At 37.0% G+C, this 19012-nt stretch overlaps 1 protein-coding gene and 1 pseudogene across 1 annotated transcript; both read right to left on the bottom strand.

The window, feature by feature from the left end:
- Positions 1 to 10533: 10533 nt before the first annotated feature.
- Positions 10534 to 14353, bottom strand: LOC132181833 (senescence-specific cysteine protease SAG39-like; annotated as a pseudogene).
- Positions 14354 to 15407: 1054 nt separating this feature from the next.
- On the bottom strand, positions 15408 to 17243 carry LOC132181831 (ABC transporter G family member 10-like). Its single transcript, XM_059595062.1, has one exon. It carries the CDS (start codon positions 17190 to 17192, stop codon positions 15408 to 15410), a length of 1785 nt encoding a protein of 594 aa, XP_059451045.1. The 5' UTR covers positions 17193 to 17243.
- Between the last annotated feature and the right edge of the window lie 1769 nt (positions 17244 to 19012).

Here is a 19012-nt window from a genome sequence, read left to right as displayed (position 1 = left end):
TCATAGGAAGACAAACAAACACACTCTAGAGTAAAAATATACTCGTTTGTTTTCATTTTGTGCCATTACTTCATAGCAAAAGTTTTTTAAAAAACACAAAGAAAAAAAAAGAAAAAGTTGTTGAGCTTTGATTTGTTAGATTGTGGAAGCTCATTCATCTTCATTTGGGAGTTGTTGAAGAGCAATGATATTGAATCGATAGCATGGTCCTCCACGTGCATCAAGTACTTTAGCTCGAAGTAAGATCATGAATTCTAGCTAAGAAGAAAGCATTGCAATGCTTTCAATATTTGTGATACCATCCTATTTTCAAAAAAAAAAAAAAAAAAAAGGAAAACAAAGAAAAAGAAATATGATTTTATTCTTTTTAGCTAAATATGTGAAGGGAAAACAAAAGAAAAAAAGATTCAGATATACTTGCACGTAGATAGATTTAAACTTGTATAATTGAACAATGTTGTATTGCAGTAGAGCAATCAAACTTATGTTAGTTATGTATGCATTTATGTATGTTATTTATGAAGTTGTATATAGTGTTATGATTTTTTTTTTTTTTCAGTCTTCAGTCTTTATGTTTTTCAAATTTCATATTAGATAAAAAGATCTAGGTTTTTAATAGTTTGTGGTTCAATTGAAAGATGATTAGTTTTTTAATCCATCTAATCATAGTAGGTTATAGGACTGTATGTAGAACTAAGTTATAGGTTTCTATATCACATAGTTATTTTTATTTTTATTATTATTATTATTATTAAATGGATAATTTTGAACTAGGGTTTAGTTGTCCATGTTTTTTTAGCAATGAAGGTAAATATAGAGAAGAAAAGCAAACAAATGAAGAGAAAAATGATAGGAAATTAAAGTGCATGTAGCATCCTTGATGAGGAAAGAAAAAGCCAAAAAAAAAAAAAAAAAAAAGTTAAAAATATAATTTTTATCTAAACGGAGCCCAAGAATCTTGTTCTTTTGATTTACCTGTATTTCGTAAGCATTCAAAGGAGAATAAAACTAAACTTTTTCTTTGTTACAACAAAAGTGATCTTTATCCAAATCTTATCTTGTTTATATTGTAGCTCGATCACACGGAAGTACAAGTTAAGGAAATTGAATAAAAGAAAAACGTATTGGAATCAACATTAATTGCAGATCAAATAAGTAAACATATGCATCTTTTATTTTAGAATAGACTTAGAATTGTTTCTGTTAGAGCAATTTGCTGTTTAACTGTTTTCGACACTGTGTGGACTGCATATTTTTTGATGCCTTCTAGATTTGCAATACGTTGTTGTGCTCTTCAAATAGCTACAAAAATCTGCCGGCGTCTATGCCGGGGAAACTCTGTGTAGTGATCCAAATAATTAATTAAACTTAGGTAACTTAGTTAGAGAGTTAGTTTGGGTTTTTGTGTCACTAGGAACAATTGGGAGGGCATTTTGAAATTTTTTGACTTTCTGACTGTACGTACGCATGGGGGACCACACAGATGTACACTTGCAAATAGTACACAAGTGTGCATGTGGGGGACTAGCTATACGTATGCTGATGTTCGGGTTGACTATTGGTTAATGCACGTACGTATGATGCAGCCTTTGATCCACTGGGTAAATAGTACGCAGATGTAAGTCCTTATAGTACCATACGTACGTTACTTTTCAGAACAGCCCTACAACGCTCACAGCTTTTCCCACCTATAAATACCCCACCCCCACACGCCCATTACTCCCCATTTTAGCCCACCCTCTAGAACCCTTGTATGAGTGTCTTTGTGAGTTTTGTTAGACTTGGAGAAGGAGAGGTGATTTTTGGAGGTTTTGCTTCAAGGAGGTAATCTTCTAAGCCTATTTTGTTCCTTAGTTGTTATGTTGTTTAAGTGCTTTTCATAATCAGTTTAGTTGGTAGTTTTAAGCTTCTAGCTATGTTGTTTCCCTTTAATCTTTATTTAAGTTGGTTTAGCATTTCATCTTTGTTGAACGGATTTTCTTACGCATGGAGACATTATTTTGAGATAGGAAGTCCTAGAAACCCTTTGGGTAGCTTGCTTTAGAACCAGCTTGGGAGGATACGAGGATGTTTGGAACAAATGAGGTTCTACTTGAACCTTCTGGGTAGACGTACGGCCAAGAGCCTGGACATAGAGTCAGAAGCGTTCCAAGGAACGCCAATTTGGCCAATTGTCTGATAGCCTCTGTTTTCGTGTTCTAGGTTCATTTTAGTTAGACTTAGGATTAATGATAGGTTTTTCACATATTTGGAGAACTCGAATCTTTTGGAGGGATACTCGTAGAACTTGTTTGACCCAGGTGAGTTTTAACTCACATAGCGCTCGCCATTTATTTCCATATTGCACAACTACTTTGTGTACCAAAACATGCATATTTACAACTCTTATGATATACACTTTGCTACACTATGAACTCTATCATTTGCGAAAATATGCTACTTAACAAGATAATGGCATTGAGACTTATAAAGGCATGCATGTAAAATACAGACAAAATTAATTGCATCGTATGATATGATACACCGGCACGTGTGGGATAACGGTCATGGGCTTACTATATATGTTAACTTTATAGTCAAATGTATCTGTTTCATGGGCCTTGGATCCAATAGTTGTTTCATGATCAACTCAGCCTTAACGGGCAGTCACTACAGGACGTACATCATTAGTAGCATAGGCCACCCGAGGTTGGATTCGATCGGGCTGCTAGTGTTATGGACGGTAGCGTACAATGGTCGGAGCACCGACATTGTGTTACAGGTCCCTCAGGATAGTGCCAACCCTATTGAGAATAGGTAATATCTCGGGTAGACCATACTATTGAACTATCACTGTTACTCATGTATTATATCTATATTGCATCCATAGATAGCTGTCATACCTAAACTATTGCATTCTTTATCAAACGAAGTTCATCATTAAATAGCAGGGGTATTGTGTGCATTATTACTCACTAAGTCTTTAAAGACTTACCCCTTTATTTTTTCCCCCTCCATTATGTATAATTGCGTGGTTTAGCTAGCATAGAGGTAGATGCCTTCGGACTGGATCATGGTGGTTGCTTAGGACCTGATCGAGGTCATTTTTGAAGATATGGACGCGGTTTGGCTGAAGTCCATGTGGGACGATGGAGGAACTATCCGGGCAGAGATGGTAGAGATAGTAATCATGTTAGCATTACTCAAGATTAGGCGCTGATTTTGTTATCTTATTTCCAGACGGTTATATTTTTGTTTGTAATATGTATTTTGATGACGGGTCCGTTGACCAATATATTTGATGATCTATTCATGTTATGATGACTTATCTTTAACTCTTATGATTATACTTGGGGTATTTAGTTAATGCTTTGTATTTCTGTATTTTAAAAGTCTTCCGTTGTATTCTCTTGTTTATGAGGGATTAAGATCCCTGAGTCTTGTCCTGCGAGGGATGTAGGTTGGGAGGCAAACCATGTAATCACTTACCAGTTAATTGATTTTCACAAGGCGTTACACTTCGATGCCTAAGTCAGTTTTTGGGAAAAATATTATGCTTCGGCGCACAATAATTCAATATGCTCAATGGGGACTAATTGAGCACTAATCCGTAATTTCTAGTATAATAGAATGTAGAATGTGTCTTTGTATCTTGTGTAGGAGCTTGAGAATAATTATCTAAACTCCCAAGTACACCTAGATGGGGGGTGAATAGGTGTATATCACAAATAATGCATAATTAAAAATTAACACATGCAATAGTTGAGCACCAAAAATACGTGAAGCAGTAAAGCATATGGACACATATATTTTTGGTTACGAAGTAGAAACTTGAAGAACCTCTTCGAGGAAAAACCACTTCGGAGCAGTGGGCCCATGAAATCGTTTACTATAAAAGGAGGAGGAAATACAAGTTTCTCACACTTACAAAACCTTTGTAGTTGACACGAACTTGTCTAGACAAGTGACCCTCCTTGCTCGGCTACCGTGGTAGTCTCCCCAGAACATTTGGTACTCCTCCTATTGACTTCCCTTGCCAGAACCTCTGACAAGCTGCAAGTTACCTTGACTATTTACAAACACAAGTTACTGAAATGAATTTATAGCACAACTCTAGGAGAGTATAGAGACTAAGCACACAACATAAAACCTCTCCTAGCACACAAGGAAAAACTCACTCAAAGCACTAGGATTTTTCTCTCAATTTCGTGCTTCTGCCCTCTATTTTCCTTCATCAAAATGATCAGCATGAGTGCTCTATTTATAGGTAGAAATGAGATGCCTTTTTCAGCCGCATTTAATGTCTTTTTTGACTGGCCGTCCAGATGGATTCCTGTCGTGTGCTAAAGGTGGTGACATGTGGAAAGCATCTCGGGAATACTACAAGAATTAAATGTACGGTGCTTACTTTTTGACTACTGGCCGTCTAGATGGGATTGACTGGCGTCCAGACGTGCTAACATTTAATGCACCGACTCGCGTGTTTCCCGGAAGCACTAAATCAGTCAGCCAAATTTTCAACGTGCTTTAACCTTAGTTCGTTCGAACAGGGAAAGTGTCCCTCCAGATGGGCCAACATTTATGGCCACCTACTTCCGTGTTTTATGTAGCATTAAATTGGCCAGCCAAATTTTCAACACGCTTTGACCTTAGTCCGTTTGGATAGGGAAAGTGTCCGTCTAGATGGGCTACCATTTATGGCCACCTACTTCCGTGTTTTATGTAGCATTAAAGTTGTCGGCCATTTCCAACTGTCATCAAACCTTCCTCCTTTCGGATGAGGCTTCGAATGCGACTAGGTTAAATCCCCTGATGACACATGGCAACCCTAGCTAGGGTTTAGGAATGCTTAGACCTCCGAAAAGTCTTCCTTGCCACCTCCGTGCGGACGGCTAGCGAATGGAGCTCTCTGGAATTTGTATGGGAGCTTTCTGGACTTAGAAAAATTTATGCATCAGTCTAGATGGCTTGTGAATGGCTTTGATGTGATATTTTTGTGACCAAAAATATCAATTATAAAAATAACCACTCGCAATAGGACGAATCTTTGTAGGATATGGCTATAGAGAGGGTGTCGAACCTCAAGGACTACAGGGGTTTTATTATCAAAATTCAAAAGATTAAAATTAACTTAATTCAAAAGAGAATTGATTTGATTTTATTTGAAACTAAAGTGCATGAAAATAAAAGATATTTAAAATAAGAGAGAGTGTAGGGTATTGACTTCACCTCTATCCGCACAACAATGGCTAATCATAATTAATCCCAGAAATTCATTCTATGCATGCTATAAATAAACAAGAAACTACCTTATTAAAGAATAAGCATAATCTATCTTCGGTTGGTACGTATCATCCGCCTAACCACTAAGATGCGGTACGACCCGTCTTCCCTAGGTATAAATTATCAAATTCTTTAACAGGATACATACAATCAATGAATAAGTGTAACCCATCTTCGGTTGGCACGGACTGTCTACCTAAATTACACTAAACTAGGGTGTAGTACAATCCGTCTTCCCTAGGCATGTCCTATCATCAAATCCTGTTGATCATATGTCAATTAAACTCATTGTATAACCATCATCCTCATAATCACAGAAAACAAGAATGATTTGAGATCAATAAAAGTAAAATACTTTCTAAGACAAGAGAAGAATTTCACAAATATTGATTTTGGAATTTAAGAACAATTGCCTTTAATAATTAAGAACATAATCAAAAGGTAGCAATTCTCAGAGTTATACAATCAACATGCATAAATTGAAAATCTAGAAATTAAATACAATCAAACTATTGTGCTTGGATAGGGTTACATCAACAACCCAAGAAGGGATTTAGCCGCTTATGATCTTCTAAGCTCCAAAGACAATTTTCTGATTTCTAGCTCTAGGAAGTGGTGTGTGTTTTCTTAATGCTTAGAGGCCTATTTATAGGGCTTAGGAGAGTCCTAGAAGGACTAGTAATCCTAGAAATTTTGGAGATTTAAGTCCAAGTCCAATTAGGATAAAGAAAACCTAAGTCCAAATCAGAATAGGATTCGCCCAGAATTGCGTTCCTATCTTGCGGGGCGATTTTGGCAATACGGCACTCCGAATTAGAAAAATTCTATTTCACAATGATTTGTAGAAATTTGAGTTAGCTTTCTAGTGCCGCTTGAATCACCTCAATTGGATATTTGAACCTAAAGTTATAGCCAAAATACCGATACATATGCAGAATCCAAATTTGAATCCAATCCGATTTTGACTCCAATTTAAGAAATTCCTAATTAATCCCTTCCTTTATTTGATTAAACTTAACCACAACATATAAGTCCTCTGTTATGATTGGCTACGCTTAATCATCTCAAAGTGTACTTTGAAGCCGAAAATCAATGGAATTAATTGCATCTTTATTTATAACCTGGAAACACAAAAACAAAACAAAATCAAACAAATAACAACGCTAAGGAATTAACATATGCAAATTAAGGGGCTTGAATGTGCAACATTCGGCGCTTATCAAGCTTCCGAACGAAGCTCTTGGGTTTTTGTACTGGAGACCTTCACCCTGCAGCACATCTGAGCGGCCTTCTCCTGTAGCTGTTGCAAACTGCTCCTGAAGATGCCAATTTACATGTAGGATGCAATTACAATGTTTTGATCACCAAAATAAGTCAATTACATATTTGACAAAAATATCTAACAAACTCCCCCTTTGGCATTTTAGTGATACAAAATAAAATATTGCCAAAATTCAAACTCAATATTTACAATTAACATAAACTTCCCACAAAGATGCCCAAGGAAGAAGCCACACAAGGCCGCTCCCCCTTTGCCAATAGTACTCCCCCTTAATCAATACTACTCCCCCTTTTTTTTTTTATCACAAATGGTCAAAGGGACTGTAAAAATCATTTTCCATTTTAGAGAAATCCCATTGACCTTGCTGCTTGATATAGTCCATGTCCATCACCTGTTTTGATAGTGCATCAAATTTCTCAAGAACTACAGTCATGGTATGAGGAGGAATGAGGCTTGAACAACTCATTGTAAGGTATGATGGACTGTGAACGTTGGAAGACTTAGCCATGGTACCTACACACTTGACTCCAAATTAGTATACAACCAACACATGATATGGAGTAAGTATAATGATGAAATAGCCAAGACAGGTGAACAATGATTCATGGCTAGATAAAATATTATCACAAGGCAATGCCTTAAGCCTAATTACATCAAGCCATAAACACTCGAAGAGAAAAATAAGAGAGTTTGACCATCAACACATCATTGAGACATTTCATCGAACTTGTGATGCTTGTTGAGGTTAAGCATGACAAAAGTGTTCAATGAGGATCATGCTTGTATCCCTCACAATCAAAGCCTAAACCACAATTATAACACACTTGAGCAATTTAAGTAAAGAGTTAAAGTAAATGACTCAAGAATGTCATTTAGGCAAATTATCAAACATGTGGTGTGCATGAAATTTAGACATGTGAAAAGTCACACAATATGTGACATCCTATAAATTTTATAGATTAAAATAAAATTATAAAGCATTTTGTTTATATATATGAGGACTCTTTTAGTTAGGAGAATATTAGTGGGGTTGTTAGCCTATTAAATATTTGGGAGCTTTTAGATTTATTACTAAATAATAATAATAATAATTTAAATAAAAAAAAAAAAAAAAGAAGAGGCGTAGCCTCCAAACCATCAACGTGTCCTACCCTTTTTGAAGGTGCCATATGTTTTCATGCAAGCCTCCGCGTAAGGAGCATGTGTCCTCTTGCATGCTTCCTTCCATAGCCTTTTTACACATGTCAATAAGCTTAGTTTATTTCTTATTTTATATCTTTCTCAGCTCTCCTTCCTCCACTATATATATACCCAAGGTCTTCTCCTCCCTTCACGACCTCAGTAGCAGGTATTTTCAGTTTCTCTTTTAGCAACTCCCATTCTAGCATAGTAGTGGTAAGTCCCCTTCTCTATTATTATTTATTTTTTTTCTTGAAAGAAATTTAGGATAAGTTAGTATTTGCTTTTTATGGGTATTTTAGGATTCTTGTATGAGTGGTTATTTATGGAGTTTGACTTTTATTATTGAAATGTTAGTTTGTAGATTTTATAGAGATTATATATATATTGTTCAGACAAATTTTTGTGATTAAATATTATACATCCATGATAATGATAATAGCAATAGTAAATTTTTATGTGTAAGACTTATTGGATAAATGATTAGCACCTCACACATATATATATATAAAAATACATATAGTCATGTTGTTTTGTGTGTGTATATATATATATATATAGCACTTTTTTGTATATATATATTTACACGTACACAGTATTTTTGGAGGGGGGGGCGGAGGAAGTGGATATTATAAAGACTATTTATATATAACTAATACATATCAACAACAAGGAGATATTATTCTTACAAAGGCAGTACGAAAATTTCAAACCAAAAACAAAACCCAACCTTGAAAACTTAGGTTTCAAATCTTCTAGAAAATGTGACATGAGATACCTTAGAGGTAATGAGGTTGGATTATGCTCGAAATTTGAAGAAATAAACCACTAGAATTGAACACCCAAAAGATTTGGGGAAGAAGTGGTTCATGCGGCACGAGAGAGATAGAGGAGCTACTGTTGCGGAGGAGAAAAATGGGGTTCTCAGGTTACATACTTGGGCAGGTGCCATCTGGATGGTCACTTTGCACCGTTCGGACGGTGAGCCAAAAACAAAAGGTTTCTCTCCCTCACTCCAATCTCTCGCTTTGTTTTAACAAGGTGATCATTTATAAAGACATGATACATTCAATTAATGATCAAGAAATGCTAATAAAAATAACTTCTTGTTGAATGAGCCGAAAATACCTGAAGCATGCAAGAGTATCAAAAGATACTCTTTTCAATGTGTGACTATCTTTATTCAATACTCGTTAAAACATTCTCAAAACACAAAATAATATCAATAAATATTAATTTTAAAACAATAATCATGGAAATAAATTCCATGATCAAAGTGCTAAATATTAAGCACATCAAAATAAAAAATAAAAAATAAAAAAATTTCTTCCTGTTCTTTTATAGAGTCCATCAGCATGTGTGATTGGGTAGAAGTAATTTTGTCCTCTTGTTGGGCTTTAGCCAACACCTCCTGCGCATCTGAGCTAGAAAAAAAAATAATCTCTTCTCTCTCACATTTCGCAAGTTGCAGGCACCAGTGTTTCAGAATTTGGCTCTTCCCTTTAATCGCAGGCTGCAAGCCCCTCGGTTGCCCTTCCCAATTTGGTCTTTAGTGATAGCAGCATCACTTCCCATCTGGCTCACGGTTTGCTGCATGATCCACAATCTGGTTGGTTTCTTTATTTTCTTTGTTTGTTTCTCTTTTTATTAGCACTTGTCGAGTTCATCTTCATTAGGAGATTTCCTTTGGAGAAATGATAAAAACCGTGCATTTCCTTTACTGCAATCGCATGTATTCTAGGTACTTATTGCCTTGTATTGGGAAAATGGCATAACACAATGCTTATTTCTTTCTCCTCTCTCATCTTTTTATTTTTTTTTTATTGGAGATTGTGTTCAAATTTTGTAAAATGTTGAGAGTAAGTAGGACTTATATTTTATAAAGAAATAATATTTAATTAATATAGTAAAAAAAATAAAGGATGCTATTGTGGATGCCATAAATATGACGTTATCATATTTACATAGTCAACTAAGTGAGTCTTCTGCTTTCGTAGTATAAAAGGTGTTGGTTTATTGAAAGACAATATATGTAAAGATGATCATTTACAAGAGTCCAAAGACCAAGTGATAATAAGTTAAATATGCACAATTATTTTAGTTAAAATAAGCACTAATTCTTGCATTTTTATAGTTAAGTTAGGAATATTTTCTAATTATTAGTCTTGAACTTAAATGCTATATATATATATAGAGAGAGAGAGAGAGAGAGAGAGAGAGAATTTATAGCAATAAAAATTGTCCTCTACCTTGGGCTTAACGTGAAAGTCAAAAGAGAATTGGGTCTTTGTTTTCTACAAGAGAAATTGAAGAAAACAAGAAGAATGAAAACCAGTAAACAAAAGCAAAACTAGTAGACTGTTTAGACTAAAGAACGAAAAAATAAAAAAAATAAAAAATAAAAGGAAAGCAAAGGAAGAGGCGGTGGAAAGAAAAGCCAAAGGCCTGAAGCATAAACACTTGCAACAACAAAATGAAGGTAAAAGTGGAAGAACATGCATGGTGTAACACTCCGGTCCCATATTGGGAAGATAAGAAGAAGCACACATAATGTGGGTGGTTTATAAAGATAGTCATCGGTGCTAAGTCCCACATTGTTTCCCACATAATGTGGGTGGTTTATAAAGATAGTCATGAGTGCTAAGTCCAACATTGCTTAGTTATTATGTGAAACTGGACTTTATAATGAATTATAAGGAAGCTCCAAATCGACTAGTCCTTTGGAGGTAATAGCGCAGATATGGCTAGCACTTTTTCCTAGGTCGTTACACATGGAGTTTCTGATACTATACTGCCATTAATTATGAATTTCATGCAGTAGGGTAAGAGGCTTCCATAGCTATGCCGCATAGGCCTTTCTTTGCATCAACATCTTTTTGCATTTGTATATACCCTTCTTCACCCCACTGTGTTCCCCACAAGTTCTTCACGAGCCAGTATTTAGTCCCATCGGCACTAGTCCTGTACCCAACAATAGTAACACCATGGTCTAACTCAGTGCCATAGGCACCGATAAAGACACCGCTGGAATAAAACTGAAAGTCAGCCCTCGAAGCATCAATGGCAAAAGAAACCGTCTGGTGAGCAACAATCTTGAGAAGGGCCTCTTAACTGTTGGCACGCACATCTTAAAACCTGTTTATCTTGGCCACATGGTTGGTTTCTTTGTTAGTGTTGCAAGTTCTGTCAACACCCGTGTAAGGGTAGCTAGCTTTTGATGCAAGGCCTTGATTCTATTGGATAAATTTGAAGGCGTCGTCCATCAAACCTCCTTCATAACCTTGTGTTGAAATGTTTTCAATATATATTATTTTGTGTCTTAGAAATGTTATAAATGGAAGGCTTGAAAGAGCATTGAATGAAGATTGTCTCACATTGGAAAGTATGAAGATTTTGTTGGCATTTATAAGGTCCAACAAACTCAAGCTATTAAATGAGCTATGTTAGGGTACACTCTAGTGCAAGTTATAGTACGGTGTGAAGCACCGGATGCACACACGCACACGTGGCGTGGGCTGTAAGGCGCTAGTGGCTCCTTGATGGCGCACTTGGCACTTAGCACGAAGCATCAGAGCGATATGATCATGACCATTAATTTATCATACTATTATATTTGGTAATGAACCCTAGTTGTACATGATTACCTTGGTACCACAAAATATGGCAACTCCTTATCTGCGAGTGCTTGCAGGTAGTCGTCAAATCATAACATTCTTGATGTGTGCACACTTATATTATTTCATCTGACCATACATTTTTACCATATGTGTCTAATTGATGACATATTAGTGATGACTTTACTTGCTATGCAATTTAAGCAAATAACATCAATTATCCTTACTTGGGAATACAGTTCACACCCATTCTACAATTGATGGTTTTTACATATAGCCATATGTAAACTTGTATTGAATCTTTCATTCAATTTCTTTTCTCTAAGGTTATCCCTATTTGAAATTTATATTGACACATCTTTCTGATGTTTATTACACTATCGGAATATAAACATTACACCAAACTTAACATAATGCCTTTTGGTGGACTTTACATTTATGTCAGTTTATAATGTCTGTTGCTTGTAAGTGTCATTCACCCAAAACTATTTATTTAATTTAATGGGGCGAAAGTGCATATCATCATTCATTCAAGCGTCCTCGAACTTCTGATTATGCTGTGAACCATATAGCTATTTCCTAAGTGTTTCTTAATTTTATTTTTGCTATATATTGTCTAAATTTATCTAAAGATAACCCTTTGGTCAGGGGATCAGCTACCATCTCTATTGAGGGAATAAATTTAACTTTTATTTCACTCCTCTATACTATATCTTGAATATAGTGATACTTATGTCGACTGTTTGCCTTTGAAACTTTGAGCTCCACTTTTTATTAGAGAGATGGAAGACTTATTATTACAAAATACTTTGACAGCCCCATCTAACATTCCAAAATTTAGACTTTAATGAAACGCTTAATCCAAACAACATTGCTAACTATTGTGCTGCATGATATATACTCAACTTCCATTGTGGATTTTGCAAAACAATTTTGTTTCTTACTCAACCAAGAAACAGTTGTTCTCCCGAATAGGAATACATAGCCACTGATTGATTTTCTGTCATCTATATCTCCTGCAAAATCCGCGTCAGTGTATTCTACAATGCTTAGATCTCCAAATCCAAAATACAAACCCATGTTTTTAGTGCCTTGCAGATATCTGAATATTCTTTTTACCGCTTGTCAATGTTCCTTTCCTGGATTGGATTGATATCTACTTACCAATCCCACCGCATGACAAATATCTGGTCTTGTGCTTATCATGACATACATGAGACTGCCCACATCTTGGGTGTATGGGATGGTTTCCATTTCAAGAATTTTTGTATCATTTTGGGGACACATTGTTTTGCTCAAATTTTGACCATTTGAAATGGGTGTGCTTAAGGGTGTCCTATTTGTATAACACCTTGGTCCACGCCACTAGTGTCACAGTCAACCAGCTCTTGCTTGGATAAAGAGATCAATTCACCAGTTGTTAGCTTTGTAATATATTCTATCACTGCTACTGCTGAAAACGCCCAGCAACAGCCTATATATAGACCTTCGACAAATAATTAGACAGTTGGAAAAAAGACATTTATAGATGTAGATGTTAGCTAAAAAGAATTTAATGCTAATTACCGTGTTGTCCTAGGTCCTTGATAGGTGTCACAACTCCTCTCTTTCTCCAGTCCATAGTAGATGGCAGTGCAGTGACATTTCCATATTTGAAAGAAGAGGTGTTTGTGGAACAAATATGAGGCTTGAATCTATTCCATGAGTCTTTGAACTCTTCATTTGTGAGATCTGCAAATTGGTTGACCGAGACTCGCCCGAGACTCAATCGGGACCTGCCTGGGATCCGCTCTGGACTTGACTGGGTTTCACCCGGGACCTCGTCAGGACTTGCCTAGGACTCGACCGGGACCTACTTAAGACCTCGCCGGGACGGGACCGGGACCCACCTAAGACTTGACTGGGACTTGCCTGGGACCCAACCGGGCTTGCCTGGGACTTGCCTAGGACCCGTTCGGGACCTGACCAGGACCCGCCTAGGAACTCGGCGGGACTTGCCCAGGAACTGCTTGGGACCTGACCGGGACCCGCTCGGGACCTCGCCGAAAGCTGCCCGTGACTTAACTAGGACTAGCCCGGGCCAACATCAGGATCTGACCAGGACCCAACTAGGGACCTGACCAGGAGCTGCTTAGGACCTGCCCGAGACCCGACTGGACCTGCTCGGGACCCAGTCGGACCTGCCCGGGACCTACCCGTGACCCTGCCAGAACTTTCCTGGGACCTACCCGGCCAGGTCCTAGTTAGGTCCCGGTCAGGTCTCGGTGGGGTCCCAAGCTAATTCGTGTGGGTCTTGAGCAGGTCCAGGGCGGGTGCCAGTTAAGTCCCGGGCAGGTCCCGGTCAAGTCCGGGGCGGTTCCTGAGCAGGTCCGGTTGGGTCCTGGTTGGGACCTGGTCAGGTCCCGGGCGAGTCCTTGTCAAGTCCTAGGCGAGTCCTGGTCAAGTTCCGGGTAGCTCCTAGCATGATCCTGAGCGGGTCCCGGTCAAGTCCCAGGCAGGTCCTTGTCAAGTCTCGGACGGGTATTTTTATATTTTATTTTTTAAATTATTGTATATTAGTATTTTTACGTTGTGAATATACAAAAAATATTTGTGATTTTCCGTGTGCGCGCCAAACTCCAGAAAATGTTTTCATCGTAAGATATTTTCTTGTAAAATGACATCCCTGAAAATATTTTACGATGGAAAATATTTTATTTCGAAACAAACGGAGCCTAAGCTTGTAAGGTTTGTTTGAATCTGGATGGGCTTGACAACCCAAATTCAGCCCAACAGTGAGGGATGGAGGTGCGGCCTCCGCCTACTCTTGGCAGGAGAAAATTTCAACATCCCCACATGTTGGAGTTATGGCAAAAGCATGTAAATATGGATGAGTAGAACAATCTCTCTCTGTACTCAAATATTTATAGGCCCATCAATAGTTGGGCCATATATCCACCTATTTACCAAAAAGTCCTGTTGGATATGTGGCAAACACTCAGCCTCCACTCACATAACCAAACAAGTCACCTACCATTTCTAGGCTACTTACTATTATTATATGCTTTATTTTTTATCTCATACGACAAATACAAACCCAAATAAGGAAATGAATATACAGAAGAAGAAAAAAAACCTTGTAATTGGATTGGAAGGACAATTTCTGTAGCAAGGAAATGAGGAACTTCCTTTCTCTTTCTCAAGATGTTAGGAAAGTGGCTTGCCTAATGATTTTTAGGTGTAAATATAAAATTTCTTTTCCAACTTCTTCATTTTCTATATCTGGTTTCTAACAATTTCCAACATAAAATCATGCCCCATTGTAATTAAATCACATTATCATTGCCTGCTTCTGTATTTAAAATATTTTGACAATTTGCTCAAGTAAATTATGTTCTCTCGGGAGAGTCTAACCTTAACCAACTTAAAAGATGTTGGTTCTGAAAGATTTTGAGAGAAGCTCTGTCTGGTTGCTTACCAAGAGCAGAGTGGTTCTTGAATTTATAATCAAAAGAGCTGGAAGCTCTATACAAGAGATTCACAAGAAATACAAAGGCAGAGAAAAGACTTAAAAGAAAGTTACATCTGAGTGATAAAAGTGAAATCCAAATATGGAATTGATGGGACTTCTATAGAACACGGCAGTGCATAGCTGTAATTGTTGCTGAAATCTTGGAAGTTGGATTGTTGGAATTTGGCAAACAAAAACAAGAATGGTTCTTCTCCCCAACAAAAGTCACATTAATGGAACAAATACTATGAACTTTTGCATGATAAATTGAGACTAATGGTGGAAAGTAATCACTTCATTTCAACCCAAGAGTTTTGATAAGGAAAAAAATGATGTTTTTGAACCAGTTCTTGAACAAACTAAGAGATGCTGTGATAATGAGTCTGACTAGTACAAATAAGAGTCCGAGTTTGGAAAATAAGCAGCCTTTAAATTCATTTGAGATTGAGCATTTTGCTGTCCTAAAAGATCTATAAGTTCCCCCCCTCATAAAGACTTAAAACAGCCAAACAAGACAGTAAAAGAAGCCTGCATACAGTTAGCTAACAATTACTACTACAGAAAATCGCTAGAAAGCTTTCTAAGTTCTGGTGGTTCTGTAAGATCTGTACCACAGAAGAAGAAAACAAAGAATTCTGTAGCCAAGGATGAACCCCAGCATGACGCCTAAATTACTCCACTTGTGTGACTCTTTCAAACCTTGCTGCATCAGAAAGTTATCACCATACAGATAGCACTGCCCTTCTGCAGCCCCCACACATTTTTTCTTTCCCTTTTCTCCACCATACTCATTTATCATAAAACACTCAAATGGGTACTTATACAAACTCAAGTAATGCATGAAAATCCAGTACCAGGGTATGTCCTCCTTGGATATGAAATATCCAGAAAAGAGGAAGAAGGATCCCATCAGCCCTGCGATTAAAGATGTCCCCATGATGAAATTTGGGACTAGTGTACTACAACATAGAACGAATGAATTCGACATCAACAAAACCATCCAGACCACCAGTGAGAAGTAGAGGAAACCCTCCATTTCCCTCCTCAATCCAACTAGCCAGTAAACTGGGGTCGTGTAGAGAAGAGCCACAGCTAAGAGGAAAGGAAGGAACACAAGAGTGTTTGCTATGACATAAGAAGAGATTCTATAAGATCCCCTCAAGGTTTCTCTCAGTAAAATCCTCCTTTCCTGCAAGTATATTGGTAGGCCTTCAGTTGTTGAAGACAGCAAGAAGGTGAGGCTGAAGGCAAAAAACCCAATTTGAGATTTTAGCTTAAATCCCCTTGGATCGTTGCTTACATTCGCAAATATAGTCCCAAGCACAAACCCAGCAACTACTGACTGAATCATTCTTGCAACAAAGAGCTGTTTTGTTCTGAAAATGTTGTTGGAGAATCTCTGCCCCAGTATTAAAGCCTCCCTGAATTGACTATTAGAGTAACATATTTTATGTTCTTCGACATAGACTTGGTTGGAAATTCCTCTGATATGCTCATTTTCTCGTTCAATATCGCCTTCTACAATATCTATGACCAGGGTTTCCGCCACTTCAATTGCAAACTCAAGCACATTTACATGCAGAGGAACAGAATGCCCCGCAAACGTTAGCAGCTGCTCCAGGAGATGCAGGGGTCCATGGTGAAGAACAGTTCCATTTGATAGCAACAGAATTTGATCAAATGACTCAAGAATCCGGAAACCGGGTTGATGGATGGTTAACACAATTGTTTTCCCATGCGTCAAAGCCATGGACTTGAGCAATAAGGTAACATGAAGAGCTGAGGTTGAATCAAGCCCTGATGTTGGTTCATCAAGCAGAACAACAGCTGGATCATGCACTAGAGCACCACCAATTGACACCCTGCGCATTTCACCACCTGAAATGCCACGCCTTGATTCACCACCAATTCTTACATCGGCAACATGCTCTAGTCCAAGCTCCTTGAGCAGATCTCTCACTCTGGCGACGGCCATTTTGAACCCACCATGCAACCTGAGACGTGCAGTGTACATGAGCGTTTCTCTGACAGTAAGAAATGGTAAAAGAGCATCATCTTGAGTGACATATCCAGATACTCTCCGGAAGTAAGTTGCCTCCATTTTCTGCTCATTTACAAAAACATGTCCGGATACTCTACTAGGTGGGATCATGCCTGCCAGTATCTCTAATAATGTTGTCTTTCCTGCCCCACTTGGACCAGCAATGGCCATGATCTCCCCTGGTTTCGCTTCACAATTCACATTCTTCAAAATGTAACTACTACTATTGGCTTCCTTCCCCCAACAAACCCCATTTTTTTCATGTAATCTGTAAGAAAGCTTTTTGGTCTTTATCCTGTATCGTGCCTTCGTTGGAAATTCCATTGACAAACAAGAGGAGGCAAATGGGTTGCCGAAGATAGGAAGAATTACTGGGAGAGGATGAGCTAACACACCAAATTCACTCTTCCTTTAATCTCTAAGCTCTTTTCTTTTTCTCTTATTTTTATTAACGTATATTCATTTGTACAAATCTCTAGTGTGAGGAGTACATGTACATCTACCCTCTGAGCTCAACTTTCTTGTGAGCATGACAGTTTCAAACATCTCGAGGAGGCACAGAATGCTTTTTAAGGCTGTCTTTGTCTTTGACTCAGTTTGGGGTCGGTGTTGATTGCCTAGCTCAGTGCTCACCCATGTGAGTAGTAAGTTTGCAGTTATTTCTTCCATCTGAGCAGCCGTTAAATGTGTATTGGTAATACCAAGGAACGGGGATAAGGCTGGCTGCGACTTCTGGTTGCAATCGCCAGAGGGTTGGAAATGGACTTGCATATTTACTTTAGGGTTAAATGTCTTTTCGTTATCTATTGTTTGGGCCAAAATCAACCGATCCGTTTCAAAAAGTGTTAAAGAGGGTACCTCTAGAAAATTGAAATACAAACTTAATATTTCCCTCTAATTTTTAAAACGCGACACTTGTACCATTTGCCAAATATGGGAAACAACTCATCACATGCATGTGACATGTGATTATATCAAAGGTGGTACCTATGGTATTGACACTAAAATAGATGCCAAAAATATTAAAAAAAAATAGAGAAAGTCCATATACCCTTCAAACTATCATGTAATTGACAATCTCTTTTTCCAATTTTTTATTGTGACAAATGACAATGTCTCCCCAAACTATCAAAAAATGGTGAAACTATCCTTAGTAAAATAAAAACAAAAAATACTTAAACTTCTTAAAAAAAAAAAAAAAAAAAAGGGGATGTACAAATTTGTTTTTTTTTTTTTTTAAAAAAAAAATCCTTTTTATAAGAAAAAAAATTAAAAAATTTCGTTTTTAAAACAAGATATATATATCCCTTTTAAAAAAAAATCGTTCAAAAAAATTTCGTTTTAAAAAGAAAATTAAAAAATTCGTTTTTTAAATTAAAATTTTCGTTTTTTTTAAAAAAATTATTTTTTATTTTAGTTTTTCGAATTTATAGGGGGTATTTTTCTCTTATTGAGAAATCTATAGGGGTAATTTTATCTTTTTGTTAGTTTTGGGAGGACATTAACAATGTTTTAGTAGTTTGGGGATACATTGTCAATTCAGTGCTAGTTTGAAGAAATATGTGGACTTTACCCTAAAAAAATTACCTAAATACCCTTACCATTTACCCTTTTTTGTCAGGGACATGTCCAACATAGTGCAAAACGAGTTAGGATATCCAAACAGTGTGTTACGAGTCTAATAATAGAGGTATTTTATGATTAAAATACTTAGAGATAATAAGTTATCTTTATTGATAACTTTAGAATTAGATTTAGAATTTAAATGTTAGATATAATATGTTATCGTTAGAGAGATAACATGTTACTATTAGAAGTAGTTTATTTCTATTAGTGTTTTATATCTACTATATTATGTAAGTCTCAAGACTTTATTTAAAGAGACAAGTTTATTAATGAAATTAAGCAAAGATTAATATTATTCGGCCTTGAGTTGATTTGAGAGGCATTAGGGTTACTCAAACTACCCTTATTTATCTGTTAGGGTTCTTGGGAAATTACGCCCATAACACAATGTTACAACATTCTACAAGTTCAATATTGATGAGGGTATTCATGCACAGGCTGCAGCAGATGCTAACATCGTTGACATGTTGCATGAGTTGGCGAAAGGTGGGAAACATAAATTGCACATACATGTAGAA

Source organism: Corylus avellana, chromosome ca5 (genome assembly GCF_901000735.1).
Source record: "Corylus avellana chromosome ca5, CavTom2PMs-1.0".
Lineage (NCBI taxonomy): Eukaryota > Viridiplantae > Streptophyta > Magnoliopsida > Fagales > Betulaceae > Corylus > Corylus avellana.
Note: the sequence above shows the minus strand (reverse complement) of the source record. Positions and strands in the feature narration are given on the sequence as shown.